General features: G+C 54.0%; 2 protein-coding genes across 2 annotated transcripts; both read right to left on the bottom strand.

The window, feature by feature from the left end:
* Window positions 1–844: 844 nt before the first annotated feature.
* Window positions 845–6,334, bottom strand: JAML (junction adhesion molecule like). Its single transcript, XM_050322802.1, has 8 exons — window positions 6,192–6,334; window positions 4,352–4,400; window positions 2,946–3,103; window positions 2,334–2,559; window positions 2,102–2,231; window positions 1,701–1,755; window positions 1,427–1,522; window positions 845–1,262 (listed from the first exon to the last, which is right to left on the bottom strand). The coding sequence occupies exons 2-8, from the start codon at window positions 4,392–4,394 to the stop codon at window positions 1,101–1,103; spliced, it is 870 nt and encodes a 289-aa protein (XP_050178759.1). The 5' UTR covers window positions 4,395–4,400; window positions 6,192–6,334; the 3' UTR covers window positions 845–1,100.
* A 1,019-nt stretch (window positions 6,335–7,353) lies between these two features.
* Window positions 7,354–13,399, bottom strand: LOC126643981 (myelin protein zero-like protein 3). Its single transcript, XM_050322773.1, has 6 exons — window positions 13,148–13,399; window positions 12,518–12,685; window positions 11,897–12,107; window positions 11,092–11,257; window positions 10,184–10,247; window positions 7,354–8,360 (listed from the first exon to the last, which is right to left on the bottom strand). Exons 1-6 carry the CDS (start codon window positions 13,397–13,399, stop codon window positions 8,334–8,336), a joined length of 888 nt encoding a protein of 295 aa, XP_050178730.1. The 3' UTR covers window positions 7,354–8,333.
* Between the last annotated feature and the right edge of the window lie 372 nt (window positions 13,400–13,771).

Genomic DNA, 13,771 nt, shown 5'->3' with positions numbered 1-13,771 from the left:
GGAGGGATGCAGAGGGGCTCTGCTACCTGACCAGCTTCAGGAGGGGAAACAGGACAGCTGGGAGAGAAGGTATCAGAGTGTCAGGGCTAACACAGCAATCCTGCTCAGCAAACACCCTCCCTGCACACACAGCAGCTCCCCTGCACACCAGGCAGGCAGAGCCCACTCTGCTCTGCCACAGCAGCTCCCACAACAGCAGCAGAGGTCATATGTGACCCTCCAACACCCCAAAAGCAGCTCGGGCTGCCGGCTCCTGCTGTGATCCCATCCCTCTGCTTCCCTCCAGGAAAAGAGAGCAGGGTGTCAACGTGAACCAAGGAGGCAGCAGCAGCGCTGCAGTCTCAGCAGTGCTGGGAGGTGGAGGGTCCCCGGCGCTCCCTCCGCACCTGGAGGTGTCAAACATCTATATATAGAGCAGGAGCAGCGCCAGCACCCTCTCAGATGCTGCCCTGGAGGCCTGGGGGGGTGTGCTGAGCTCCCCCCAGCCAGGGCTGCCTGTCCTGGGTACAGGGTGGGTGCTCACCCATGGCCAGGGGCTGGGGCAGGGAGACATGTGAGCACACACACGCTGCCTGTGGGCTCTGTCCTGCTCCCCTCCACCCCTGTCCTGCTGCAAAGGGACCCTCTCTCTGCCCATTTGGCTCTACTGCTCCCTTGGCCAGCCAGGCAGGCGCCCTGGGCGAGGCTGCAGGTGGGTGCAGGGGCTCCCAGGCCCTGGGCCAGGCAGCTTTTGGCACACTTGGGCATCACATGCTTCAGCAAGAGGTAAAACGAAGACAGGAACAGGGAAGAGTCCCTGAGTTTTATTATCTTCAGAATAATACCATAATGGCCCCTGCTGCATTTCCCCCCTTGGAGATCCTTGTCTCAGGACCAGGCTCAAAGCTAGAGCGTGGAGGCTGTGCCCACTGTGCCCCTCTCCAGAGACCAGGAGGCAAGAGGGACAGGTCTCCCCTGGTCCCCTGCAGACAGCTGGGGTGGGCCATGCCCCAGCAGTGCCCTGGCACAGAGCACACAGTGAAGTGTCACCAGTTCTGGCCACCCAAAGGAACAAAGGTGTCTTGGACACACCTGGCTAAGGGGCTTCATCCCCAGCAGGGCTATTTCTCCTGCTCTGGAGCCCAGGGAAGTGGTTCCTCTGGTCTGCTGTGGGGCTCCTGGCTTTGTCCATCACCTTGTCTCCCCTCTCCCATCCATTCTGCCGGGATCATCCTCTTGGACAGCTCCACGTAGACGCCGTTCTCCCGGCAGTGGGAGGGGTGCTGCGGGAGGAAGGGACAGGGTGTGAGTGTCACCACAGGTACCAGGGGGTGTGTGGAGGGACCAGGGGATGCTGCTGCCTGGCACAGGGAGTGAGGGGTCAGGCCTGGATGCCACAACCCTGGCGAGGGGGCAGTGATGTGGGGGATCAGGGCAGCTGCCTCACCATGGTTATGTAGGTGTCCTCAGCTCTCCTCTTCTTCTTGCCATCCTGTTCAGCCTTGGGTATCTCAGCTCCAGGGATGGAGCAGTAAAGTGCCTCCTGCAAGGGGGAGATGGGGATGTTTGGAACTGGGTGGTCCCCAGACACACAAGGGCTGCCTGGCCCCACTCACAGGGCAGGCACCAAGAGCCCTGGCTGTGTCTGGCCAGTGTGGGATCCCCTCCCTTGGCCTCCCCACCCACCCGACCTCAGTGACCCCTCCAGCCTCAGCTCTCACCTCTGCTTTGCTCTTGCTGTTTCCAATCCTCTCCAGGGCCGTGTTGCCTGCAAACCTTGTGGGAAGGCAACAGCAGTGTCATCATCTCCAGTCAGGAGCACTGCCTGCCCCTCCTGCCCCTCCCTCCCTCTCCTGGGACTCTGCCATCTCTTTGCATGTTCAGCCAGGCCATCCTTGCTGCTGGCCCAGCCCAGAAGGCGTGGGAGCCACGGGGGGACCGGCCAGGGCAGGGTGACACTAGATGGCAGCAGGAGGCTGCACCCCACACCGGGGGAGTTGAACCCTCACACCTGGGAACCGCGTGGGGCAGCTCAGGGAGATGCTTGGCTGGGGACACCAGCGCAGGGAGGTGCAGGGAGGTGCTTTGCTCAGCCCCCTGGCCCCAGAGCCAGTGTTGGTACCTCTTCCTCACGCAGAGTCCGGCCAGGAACGCCACCACCACGGCCACGCAGCCACAGCCCGCCACCGCCGGCCAAAACCCGGAGTCTCTCAGGGGTGCAGCCTCCGGGGCAGCCGCTGCTCCTCCTCCCTCTGGGGAGACACCAAGGCAGGGATGGCACCACGGCAGGTCTGGGAGCCTCCAGGGCCTGTGCAGGGGAGGGGAGGGGAGCAGGGACAGGGCAGGGCAGGCACCTCTCTGCAGCGGGGGGCTGACGTGCAGCACCGTGCTGTTCTTGAAGACGCTGCTGTTCCAGCGCAGCCGGATCTCGCACTCGTAGGTGCCGCTGTCGTTCACGTGCAGGTCCCGCAGCCGCACGGAGCCATCCCAGCGGGAGAGGTTCCCTTCCCACCGCACCCGGTTCTTGAAGCGGCCCACTGGGACCTCGCGGTTGCTGTAGTAAAAAAACACCATCTCCTCCTGCCAGGGCACAGACAGTCAGGTCAGGGGAGCCCAGTGGAAGGGCACTGCCCCGTGAGCCTTCCCTCCTCAAGAGCCCTCGGGTCCCTGCTCCCTCCCTCTCCCCACGGAGCAATTCCCTCTCAGAGAGCCCGGCTCACTCCCGCGCTCCTGGAAAGCCCCAGGACGCAGCACCCACTGCGGTGCTTCCCCTGCAGCCACGGGGAGTGCTGGAGCTGTCCCACCACCACACGGGCAACCTTCCTCCCCTCGTGCAACCTTCCCCTGTCGTGGCCTGGGCCAGGCAGACGAGCTTCCCCACATCCTCCCCACAGCTGCCTCACTCACCCTCCCCTGCCACAGCCCCCGTGTGCCGCTCCACCACCCACCCCCCGACCCCGACCCACCTGTGTGCCAGCCCCTGCCTTGTGTATCCAGTCCACCTTGGTCATGGTCCAGTCCTTGTTCTCCAGGTCTAGGAAGTGGCACTGCAGCAGCACAGAGCCCCCAGCGCTAGCTCGGAGCTGAGGCTCTGTGACCACCCAGCCAGACCCTTCGCATCGCTCTGCCGGGGACAAGGACAGCAGGATGAGCCCGGGGAGCACGGCCAGGGGCAGCCTGCCTGTCCCCATCGGTATCTCCTCTGCAGGTGAGCCTGGGGCTCACGGCACTGACCAGTCCAGAGGCAAAGCCTCTCCCTGAGCCCTGCTCTTGGCGTGCCTGGGATGCGGGGCAGCACATCCTCCCGCCGCCAGAGCAGGGGCTGCCGTGCTCGCCGGACAAGCCGCGCACAAGGGATGTTGGGAAGCACAACCCCAGCCCTCCAGCGCCTCGGAGCCAGAGCCTGCAGCTCCTGCAGGGCTGTCCCTCTGAGTCACGGGCCGGGAGAACCTGTGCCACCCTCATCTGTGCTAGGCCAGGGGCAATTCAAGCGCTTCACACGGATTTCAGTTCCTCCTTCACAACCTGCCCATTTGGCTTCCTTCCCCTTTGCTCACAGGCTCCAGACCTGCGCTTGTACTTGTCTGGCCACATAACTACAGTTTGGGGTTTCTAGAGAAGCTGGACAGTGGGAAAAAAAAACCAAAAGAGAGGAAGATCAAAGAGCACAGAGCTGACACAAGCAGCGGCTGACGGCACGCCGGGCTGCAGAGCGCACAGCAGGAAGGGCATGAAAGGTCTCTCCAAACTAAACAATTCCGTGAAAAAAGTGGGCCAGAAAATGCCTCTGGAGCTCGTTGAGAGACACCCTGCGTGCTCCAGAGCCTGCACTGGCACTAGAAGGAGAGGCTGAGGCTCTGGCAGTTGTCTCTTGAGAACTAGGGGAGCTGATTCAGCGGGAGCCGCTCTGACAGGCAGGCTTGTCCTCGTGTCTGAGCCACTCTGCTCAGCCTGTCCACGAGACACAGAGGGCTGAGCCCTGGCCAAGCACCAAGTGCTTGTCTGATGTCCTGTAAATAATAAATGCACAGTGCTTCCCAAACAGGTTCTTTTGGTCTTGACCAGCTGCAGAGCCGTAATGACAAATACTTGCCAGCAGAGAAGACCAAGGGCTGAGCTGCCTCAAGCAAAGCCAAAATCAATACCTTGGAAACCTTTCCCTGTATTTAGACTTGTTCTACTTCTTTCAAGGCCTTGGAGCCTGGCTAGGTACAGGACACATCCAGGGATGCCATTGCAATTCAAAGCCTATATAAATGTGAGGTCTGCAGGAAGGGAAGATGCAGCACCCAGAGGAGTCATCACTGATACCCAGATCTTACAGCAAAGGCAGAGGGGAAAGAAGGAAAGGTAAATAAAACTTATAGCTTACCCAGCCATGCCAGCACCAGAGTCAGGCTCAGCAACACCTTCATCTTATTCTGAAAAGAGCAGCAGAGGTGACACAAGCATCAGTCTCCCCTGGGGCAGGACACCAACAACTTGCCACCAGCTCAAGGTTAGAGAAAGGCTCTGCTGCCTGATGTGCAGCCTCTCAGGTTGGGAGCCTGAAACTCAGCCAAGCACACATGGCAGATACCAGGTCTCTGGTTTATGAGCTTGCTCTGAGCCCTGGACAGGAAGAGCAAGCGTGGGGGAAAGGGCTCAGCCTCAACCCCTTTGTTTTCCCCCTAAGTCGTGAATCTTTCCGGTGGTTTGGGGGTCGAGCCTCTGACATCTGAGCCAAGATGTTCACAGGTGTCAACTCTGCTCCCAGAGCAGTGGGATGTTTTAAACACTACAGAATCAGACAAGTTTGGCTCTAAAAACACAGACCCCCCCCTCCTCTCCAGGACTAACCCCCCTGCCCCAGGGTGCTGCACATGGAGAGAGGTTCTGCTGGAGCCTCTCAGGCTCTGTTCAGACAGTGCCATGTTTGGTCACTGGGTTCAGCTTGACCTGCTGCACATCTCTCAAAATAAAGCTGACATTTCCTTTCTACACCTCGTGGATATATCCTGCAGCCCAAGGAAGGACTGGCTGTCATCGTCAGGAATATGCCAACTGGTGTTAAAAGGAAGGCAAAGTCACTGTGTCCCTGCTCCATGATTCCCAGATATGCCCATCCAAAAATGCTAAACACATTTAAGGGCACAAAGTTACTGAGGGAAGCTCTCCTGCCTGGAGAACCTGCACGTGGCAGTTGGATTTGAGGCTGCCACTACCAGCACGTGTTTTCCAGCACAGGCATTGTCACTGCAGAAACAGAAAGACAAGAGATGAATCATCTCTGACATCTTGGTGGCTTCATGGTGCAAGTGAGAGGATCTTTAGACCAGCCTCATGCAGGGATTATACAGGCCCAGAATGAGCTACTGGGTACCTATGGGTCTGTTCCAGGCTGAGAAAGTCACTACAGCTTTGCAGTCAGAGATGTAAAACCCTCTGCCCTTGATCACCCTCAAAAATCCTGCAAAGTGGCTTCACACCTTCTGGAATTGTCTCAAATCTGCCTTTCAAAGCACAGGTTCCCCCCGGGGGTCAGGTTTGCTGTGGTTTGGCTGTGCTGTTTGCAGCTCTGCGTGACACAGTTAGCTGCACACACGACCTACAAACACAGCACCGCTCCTGCTCAGCTCCAGAGCTCAGCTGGGGCAGCACAGCTCCCTGCAGGAGGCCACAGCATCCTACTTTCCAGAGACACTGCCAAAAACTCACGCAGAGCTGCACCCTCCCAGGACCACCCCCAGGCAGCACCCAGGAGAACAGCCAGCTTAAGAACCAGTCCTCAGCACCCTGAAACCTGGGATTTCCACACTCAGAACCTCCCAAGTTCCCTGCAGATGAGCTACCGAGGCTCTGGGCCTTACATGCCATCAAGTCCTTCCAGGATTTATTATCCTGTGTCTGAGAATAAACTCTGGCCCTGCCTGGGAACACATCTTTGCAGGGTCTGCCCCTGTGACACGCACCAGTCTGTGGGTGTTGTGATGCACCAGCTGGAGACAGCACCCACTCACCCTGCTGTTATGTATTTTGTGGTGCTGACACATCCAAATCACCTTTGCTAAACAGACTGGGGGGGGAAAAAAGGACATAGATACCATACAGCCTTCACATTTCCCTGTTTTTTCACGTGGCATCTGAATCTCCAGCACTTCTGACTCCCTGGTTCTCTTTTCAAGGAAAAAAAAACAAACAAAAAAGTAAGTATTATGGCCAAAAAAACTCACCCAGTGTGGCCTGGGGCAGTCAAGTTGTCTTGCATGAAGGGTTCTTCAGTGGCAAATTTGGAGCACCTGAATTGGTTGTCAGCAATTCGGAGTATCTGAACCAGTTGCTAAATGGTCCTGACGTTGCATGTGCAAGATATTTCTCCTGCCAGACTTTGTTCCTTCTCTCAGGTCCAGCTTGGTGACCACTTTCACAAGCAAGAGGAAGTAGATTGACAAATCAGAATGTGGAAGGGCTGCAAGAGAGAGGTCACAGCAACAGCAGCAGCATCTTGCTGAGAGGAGATGATGGGGATGCAGCAGCTTCAGGAAAAAATACCTCACAGGTACAAACTGTGGCTCAGTCCCAGTCCTTCCACCGTGGCAGAGCAACCTGACCAGTCACTATGTGGGAAGGCAAGGATGAAGAGATTCCTGGCACACAACCTGTGCTCCCCCCTGCTTCGTTTTTGGGTCAGGGAACCATCCCTGCTGCAGGATCTTGTCCTGATGAGGCAACACTGAGTGACTTTGTTGGACTTTACTACTGGTGCTGCCAGGAGCCCAGCCCAGCAGGCACCTCGTGGGCTAAGGGACCCCTGACAACACCCTGCCCCAGCTGTTCCCTTCAGAAACACCCCCCAGCCACCACTCTCATCTGCTGCACACCCCCCACCAGCCACTCTGAAAGCCCCTTTTCATCCTTCCTCTTTCTCTGAAAGACCAAAGCAACTCCTGTTCTCTATTCCAGTATCAGTGGCTTTAATGGCACACCAAGAGAGTTCCACATGGGTAACAAAGCGAGAGAAAGCTCAGCCTCGCTCGGGCTCCACAGCAGCCACAGTGCAGAGTGTACCCCCCGTGGCAGTTCAGCTCTGCACCACAGAGATCTGCCCAGGATCCAGCCTGTTGTTTGCAAAGGAGCCACAGACGAAGGCAAACATTTTGCAGCAAACAAGTTCATAATTTTCACCAAGGACTTGCGTGATGTGTGACCCCTGAGAGTGGAACAACAAAGCCACTTCCCTCCAGGCTGCGTGATCCCACCAGCAGCCTTTCTCAGGAAACTTTTGGCCCACAGAGGCATTGTGTCACCAGCAACTCAGGGTGGCAGCTTTGTGAGTTCAGCTATATTTAACCAAATAAAGTTATCCACAGGCCAAAATGAAATAAAGCAGTTTATTCGCAATGGCACATCAAAATCAGCAGTAAACTTGTACCACGTCTGTAAAAAAGGAGAATACTTGACCACTGTCACACAGAGGAAGGAAGCAGCAAACAGCAGCTCTTTAGGGATTCAGCTGACATGGATTCCACTGCTCTTTGTCATTCATTGAGGGATGAGGTTGGTGAAAGAGGAAATGCTCTTCCTTCGGGGGAAGCAATGCTGCAGGATTGGCCATTTCCCTAAAATGGTACCCAGGAGAGGAAGAAAACAACTACTGCAAACAGAGCATTGGTTTGGGCAGTGCTTGAGTCCACGGCTGAGGTAGATGGGGTTGTGTGTCCCCAGGTACAGAGTCCCCATTTGCACTTCTGATTAAAATAATTGATTTGTTTTCTATGAATTGTGCTTCACCTCTACAAGTACAAGGAGATGTAGCCAGTGATGCAGCTGATTAAACCAAGAAATAGTCAAAAAGCAGTAGGTTCTCTTCGCTCCCAGGACGGCAGATACCCCTTCATCAAACAGGTTTGTGTCACCAGCAAATCCATTCCAGAAAACCTGAGAGTAAACACTGTCAGTCCCCAAAGATGACCAGCCTAGAGAGCTCTGGAGCAGCCTGTTCTTCAGGAGATGCAGTTTCAAGGGCTCAGGAAAGGAGGGCTGTCACCAAAAACTCACAAATTTGCAGGTGAACACATTGGCAGAGGGCTGGGAGGACACAGCCTGTACAGCTCTAGGCACTGGAGGCTTCTGTAGGCACTGCACAAGCCAGGTGAAGAGATTTTCTTTTTCCCCAATAAATTAGAAGGATTTTTTAAAAATCATTGTTTTGTGCTTAAATAAAAGTGAATTATGCCAGCAGCATCATTCTTCCAACCTACCAAGAACAGAGCATGTCCTTCCTTCTGCACTGGTTATCCAGCAGCCTTCAGAAGTACCTAGCCATGATTTTCAGTGCTGTCATTTTGTTCCTCCTCCACAGATTTAGCCTTTCATCAGTAGGGATCTTCCTCATCCGTGTCCTAAACAGGGAGCATGGGGAGAGAAACTGAGACTGTGTGTGAAGACATGAGTCAAGCCCCGAGTTCAGCAAAACGCTGAGCCTGCTGGGCTTCTGACAAGAGCCCAAACACTTCCCAAAGTGCTGCTGTGCTTGAGCACAACAGAGGACTTGCATAAACACTGGTATAAATGTATGCAAATGCACATATATGTATGTATAAGCGCTTGCAGCTGAATCTGCTTGACTTCTCACAGACACCACAACACACGAAGAGCCTTTTAAGAGAAGCAGCAGCTCAAGTTCAAACCAAAGATGAGCCATAAAGTGCAGCACAAAGCAAAAGCACCACCAATCCCTGCAGAGAGCAGCACAAATTATTGTTTTTTCGGCTACAGCAACCACTTATTTTCAGAGCCCAGTCGTCTGTAATTCCAACCACAGGAATCATTTGCTGGCGTCCCCACGAGCCAGATCTGCAGCTCCCAGCCCTAAACTCACTCAAACTCCTCAGCTCTACAGGGGAAATCTCCCTGACTCTCCAGTCACTTTGAGTCCAAAGAGATTTTTTTCAATGGCTTTGCCATTTTAATTGTTTGGTAACGTATTAAGCATGAAAAAGCACATTACAGAAACCTCAGTTAAGGTGAGGGCGACAGGACTCTCAGACACCTGATCAGATAAGTATTTCAATATCAGAGCAAAGAAACAAACCTGACAAAATACTCAACATGAAAGCAGCAGGATTTTATCATTCCAATTTAACTCCTCTCAAAGGATGAGGACTTTTGAGATCTCCCACTGCCTGACAGCATTTCTCTCACCAAGCTGGGGCTCCATCCTTTCCCATCTCTCCACCTGGTCCCTCCCTGCTCCCCAGCATGTCACCTTTCCACCTCCCAAGGCAAATTCCCCTTTGGCACAAAACATTTCCTATTTTCTGCACCTCTCCAAACCCTTGTTCCCAACACTGCTGTGTCCTCTGTAGAAATGTAAATATTTAATATTTAACTTAAATAATTGCTTGTTTTCCATTCTGTATCTAACAGAAACCATCAGCACACGCCTGTCTGAAGGCTCATGCGTTTAGGACGTTTTAAATCACTGGCATTAGAATAATGAATCAAGCAACACATGTTTAAATACTCCTTAGCATATGTCCTGACTGTGCATAAGAGATGCCAAGGTGCCTCAGGTAAGTTTGCTCTGTAGGACACCGTGGAAAAAAAATGAAAACACTCAAATTACTCTGGAATGTGCCACCCTTGTGGCTGTGGCTGCTGGTTCCAGCACACAGGACTCACACAAAACAAGGGCAGCAGGTGGCAAAAGCACTCAGTACTCTCAGCACAAGGCTCCTGATTAACAGGAGCTGCTGATGGGGCAGGAAGGGAACCAGCAGAATTAGAAGGCAACCACACACAAAAAAGCACAACAAACAAAAAGCCACAAGCAAGCAAACAAACAGAGCACGAGTGTTTAGCAACATTCTGTTGCAATGAAAACAGGGTCAAAGGAGGAAGCTCTCCAAAAGAGAAGCAGGGCTGTTACCTCCTCTGCAAGGAGCCCAGTGCATCGAGGTGTCCCTGCCTCCCTTCCCCACCGTGGCACTGCCAGCCCCCAGACTGGTCCTGCAGAGCCTTCAGAGACACTACACGGCAGCTTGCACTTAAATTCTGGTTTTTTCATCTTAAAACCACAGCTTTGGTTTCAATTAAAGTCACGTGAGAAATCAATTTGGTGGATCTCAAGACGAAACAAGGAGCCTGAGCCCAGCCATTTGGGACACCTCCTGTGAGCACCAAGGTTGGCAGAACCACTGTGATAACAGCAGCTTTCACTTACCACACAGTTCAGACAGCACGCCCTGAGCTTCCCGGAGCAGCCCGTGCTCTCTGTGTGCTCAGGCCTGCAGAAAAGGCACAGGATTAACTTGGACTTTTTCCTCCCAAAACACACTGAGAAGTCCTACAGACTCTGAATTCTATTTATACCGCACAGAATCAAAGGTTTCTCGTCGTGATGAAAAGCCTTTGATTCTGCACAGCAAAACCAAAGAGAATAAAGACTGTCAGGCCCCTCATTCTGAAGGCAGATATTTCACGTAAATGCCACGGAGAAGAAGACAAGAGTTGCTGTTTGGCTGGCAGATCTCAAAACACCAATCAGAACACTGAAACACTGCAGTAAAACCTCATTCTGCAATGGACTGCAGTCCTGGATTCACTGCAAAGCCAGGTGCAGCCCTGGCTGTTCCCACTACTGACCCTTCCAGAGCAGGATCCTCTCCAGGGCAGAGGGGAATTCAGTCTCCAAGGCTCCTTCAGTACCTGGGCATCTCTGCTCAGGCCACCCCAGGGGAGCCAGGTAGCACTACTGGATCTGTTTTGATGTCATGGATACCTCATACCAAAATGCAAAACATAAAGCCCACGTAGGCAAAACATCTTGCTGACTCAGGCTGAAATAAATCCCATTACAGAAGTGAAAGACTGGCTAACCCTAAACTGCTTCTGTTCCGTGGCTCACACGAGTGACAGAAAAAGGGGATGTACAGCACTTGATTCATGCTCCAACATGGGGGTTTTCCAAAGCTTTCTAGAGTGCTGAATGATGCTCGTGGAGAAGCAGAATCAGTGACTGAACTGAGACACTGAGCGCTGTGTGACAAAGGACACTGGGGAAACCATCCTTTGGCATGTGCCAACAGGTCAAAGTGGAAATACAGGCTTTAGGCTGCAGCCAGAACTTACTCATCAGACACCTCGATGGAGGATTTCTTGTAGCCACCTTTGCTTTTCTCCTTTTGCACTCGGAATTTCCTTCCCATCCTCACCAGCAGCAGAACGACCACGATGGTGGAAGGGAGGAACACCGAGATGGAGAGCAGTGCCGCCGAGGTCAGCTGGAAGGAGAAGCCTGCAGGGAGACACCACCATTCCAGCAGTGAAATACAGGGAAAGAGAGGGAGCCCGAGCTCTGCTAAGCCTCTGGGACAAACATTCACCCAGGACTCAGCTCGGTGGCCTCCTCATGGGAAGCACAGCCTGCCACCAAATCTGTGGGATTCCTGTCCCAAATCCAGCCCAGCCGGGCACTTCAGATGCAAGGAACTACAAAGGAAGGCAGGTCACGACACAGTTCTATCAGCACGTCTGAGCAGCAGATTTGGGGCAGGTCTGGCACGCAGGGCAGATGAGGAAATTGAGTATTACTGACAGTCAGTGCTAGTGATGTGGGTGTTATTTTTAGGCCTGCATTTCCTCAACGTTTAACTTGTTCCACTGAAATATGGGGAGCCTGAAACTGCTGAACAGAGGGGGCACTTTTGACTTCTGTTATCACCACAGCTCCCTCTGTCCCCTCCTGCCCCAAATAAATTCAGCAGCTCTCAATGTATTGAGCTGAGAAGGCAAGGGGGAGGTAACTCTTGCTGAACTTTAACATGGGACTCCAGGGAACATTTTCCACGTGATGCTCAGACCTCCAGGATCCCGACAAAGCTGCAGTGCAGCTCTGTCCCACAGGTGAGGCCAAGCCATGGAAAGGGAGCCTTACCCCTCTCTGTAACCACCAGCACGGTCTGGGGGATGTTGTGGTACACGTCTGGAGGATTCTTCACACTGCAGAAGAATGTCCCATTGTCACTCATCTCGGGGCTCTGGAGAGCGATGGAAGCGTCACCAGCAGCAACATTCCCGACCCAGGATATCCTGTCCTTGAACTTTCCCACTGTTGTTGGGTATGGAATGGACTGGTAATGAAAAACCTAAAGGGAGGCAAGGGCAGTAGTTTCCCAATAAAACACTCGTGCAAGAATGCAAAGAGAAATGCTTTGTGGGATTGAAATCACAGAAGGAACACGCATTAAGAGGTCAGAAAGAATACTTCCTATGCAAGAGAAATAAAGCTGCCAATCAGATCTTTATCCTCATACTATACCTGGCTGCAGTGCACAATGCAGCAACTCCCAAAATTTATCTGCTTTATCATCATTGTGCTATTTTGCATTTACATGGAATATTTTTTTCTCCCAAAGGAATTTCAAATGGGAAAGAAGGTGACAACGAGTCCCAAACCCCAAAGTGATGCAGCAGCTCAGTAAAGCAAATCCAGATGTCCAGCAAGCACAGAGGCCTGGTCAGACTCCACCAGAAAAAGCCTCCCTGTTCCACTTACTGTCTCCATCTGGCCACCAGCAAGGGGTCGGTATGTCCAGTACACCACGAGGCTCTCAGTGATGGGGGAACTGGATTTGAACGAGCATTTCAGCAGGGCTTGCTCACCAACCACAGCTCTCACTTTAGCGACTGGCTTTAATTTCCAGGGAAAGAGCCTTGCAGACACCTGATGGAACAGGCACAAAAGGCGAGGATTAATTTCTTGTTACCAGCGAGGCACTGGAGTGTTGATGTCCCTAAAGTATCAACACAACTGCAGGTCAACCACAATTCAAAGGCTAAAGCAGGGTAATAATTACACCCTCCACAACGCAATTCGAAGGAAAGCACTCAACGTCCCAGGGCTGGAACCTGCTTACGTTTAGATGTGGAGATAAAGAGCTGATAAATGGAATCATTTGACTCTCTGACGAGTTGCAAAGTACTGGCTTTGGGTGCTTTAAGATGCCTTTACTTTAAGGCAATTTACTTTAAGTCACCTTTACTTTAAGGCAATTTTGGCTCTTTGTGTCTCGCCGCAGCTCCTGAACTCCACGTGTAGCGGGGTCAGGAGTCACCCCGCAGCAATAAGTGCTTTTAGCTTTAGTTTCCATCGAGTGCGGCCACTCCTGCCCGGCTCGGCCCGCACAGCGCTCAGCGGAGCATCGCTCGCGTCCTGCCCTTCCCGAACCTCCCGCTCCCGGCTTAGGAAGGAGGAGACGGGAACACTGCGCAGGAAGTTCTGCCCTGATGGTCGCACCTCATTCCGCTGCTGGGCGGGCTCCGAAGGAGCAGGAACGGGTTTGTATTTCCCTGCCGCTTCCAGCGCCCCGCACGGCGCGGCCGGAGGGACCCGCGGCCACCCCCGCCACGGGACGGTCCTTCCCGAGCCCCCCACCATCCACCACCCCCGGCACGGTCCTTCCCGAGCCCCCCACTGCCCCACGGACCATCCACCACCCCCGGGACGGTCCTTCCCGAGCCCCCCCACTGCCCCACGGACCGTCCACTGCCCTTAGAGCCGCATCCCGGGCGCTCCCCGCCCGGTTCCCACGGGTGTTCCACCCCGGACCAGACCGCGGGCAGCGCCGCTTCAGTCCCGTCCCAATCCATCCCGTCCCGATCCATCCCATCCCGTGCCGATCCATCCCATCCCATCCCGTGCCGACCCCTCCCAGCCCCGGAGCGCCCCGTTACCGAGCAGCAGCAGCAGGATCCCCCGCGGGAGGAGGCAGCCGGCGGCCCCCGGGAGCCGCATCCCTGCTGGGCTCAG

Source organism: Myiozetetes cayanensis, unplaced genomic scaffold (genome assembly GCF_022539395.1).
Source record: "Myiozetetes cayanensis isolate MyiCay16 unplaced genomic scaffold, myiCay2020 scf29, whole genome shotgun sequence".
Lineage (NCBI taxonomy): Eukaryota > Metazoa > Chordata > Aves > Passeriformes > Tyrannidae > Myiozetetes > Myiozetetes cayanensis.
Note: the sequence above shows the minus strand (reverse complement) of the source record. Positions and strands in the feature narration are given on the sequence as shown.

What these genes read in the sequence shown, in the direction of transcription:
- JAML (XM_050322802.1), bottom strand. Translation starts at nt 4,394, where the DNA reads ATGAAGGTGTTGCTGAGCCTGACTCTGGTGCTGGCATGGCTGG. An exon ending in TCTGGTGCTGGCATGGCTGG is followed by an intron (nt 3,104 to 4,351) that starts GTAAGCTATAAG and finishes TGTCCCCGGCAG; the next exon opens with AGCGATGCGAAGGGTCTGGC. An exon ending in CAGCCCCCCGCTGCAGAGAG is followed by an intron (nt 2,232 to 2,333) that starts GTGCCTGCCCTG and finishes GTGTCTCCCCAG; the next exon opens with AGGGAGGAGGAGCAGCGGCT.
- LOC126643981 (XM_050322773.1), bottom strand. Translation starts at nt 13,399, where the DNA reads ATGGTGGGGGGCTCGGGAAGGACCGTCCCGTGGCGGGGGTGGCCGCGG. An exon ending in GCGATGCTCCGCTGAGCGCT is followed by an intron (nt 12,686 to 13,147) that starts GTGCGGGCCGAG and finishes CTGTTCCATCAG; the next exon opens with GTGTCTGCAAGGCTCTTTCC. An exon ending in CTGGTGGCCAGATGGAGACA is followed by an intron (nt 12,108 to 12,517) that starts GTAAGTGGAACA and finishes GCCTCCCTTTAG; the next exon opens with GTTTTTCATTACCAGTCCAT.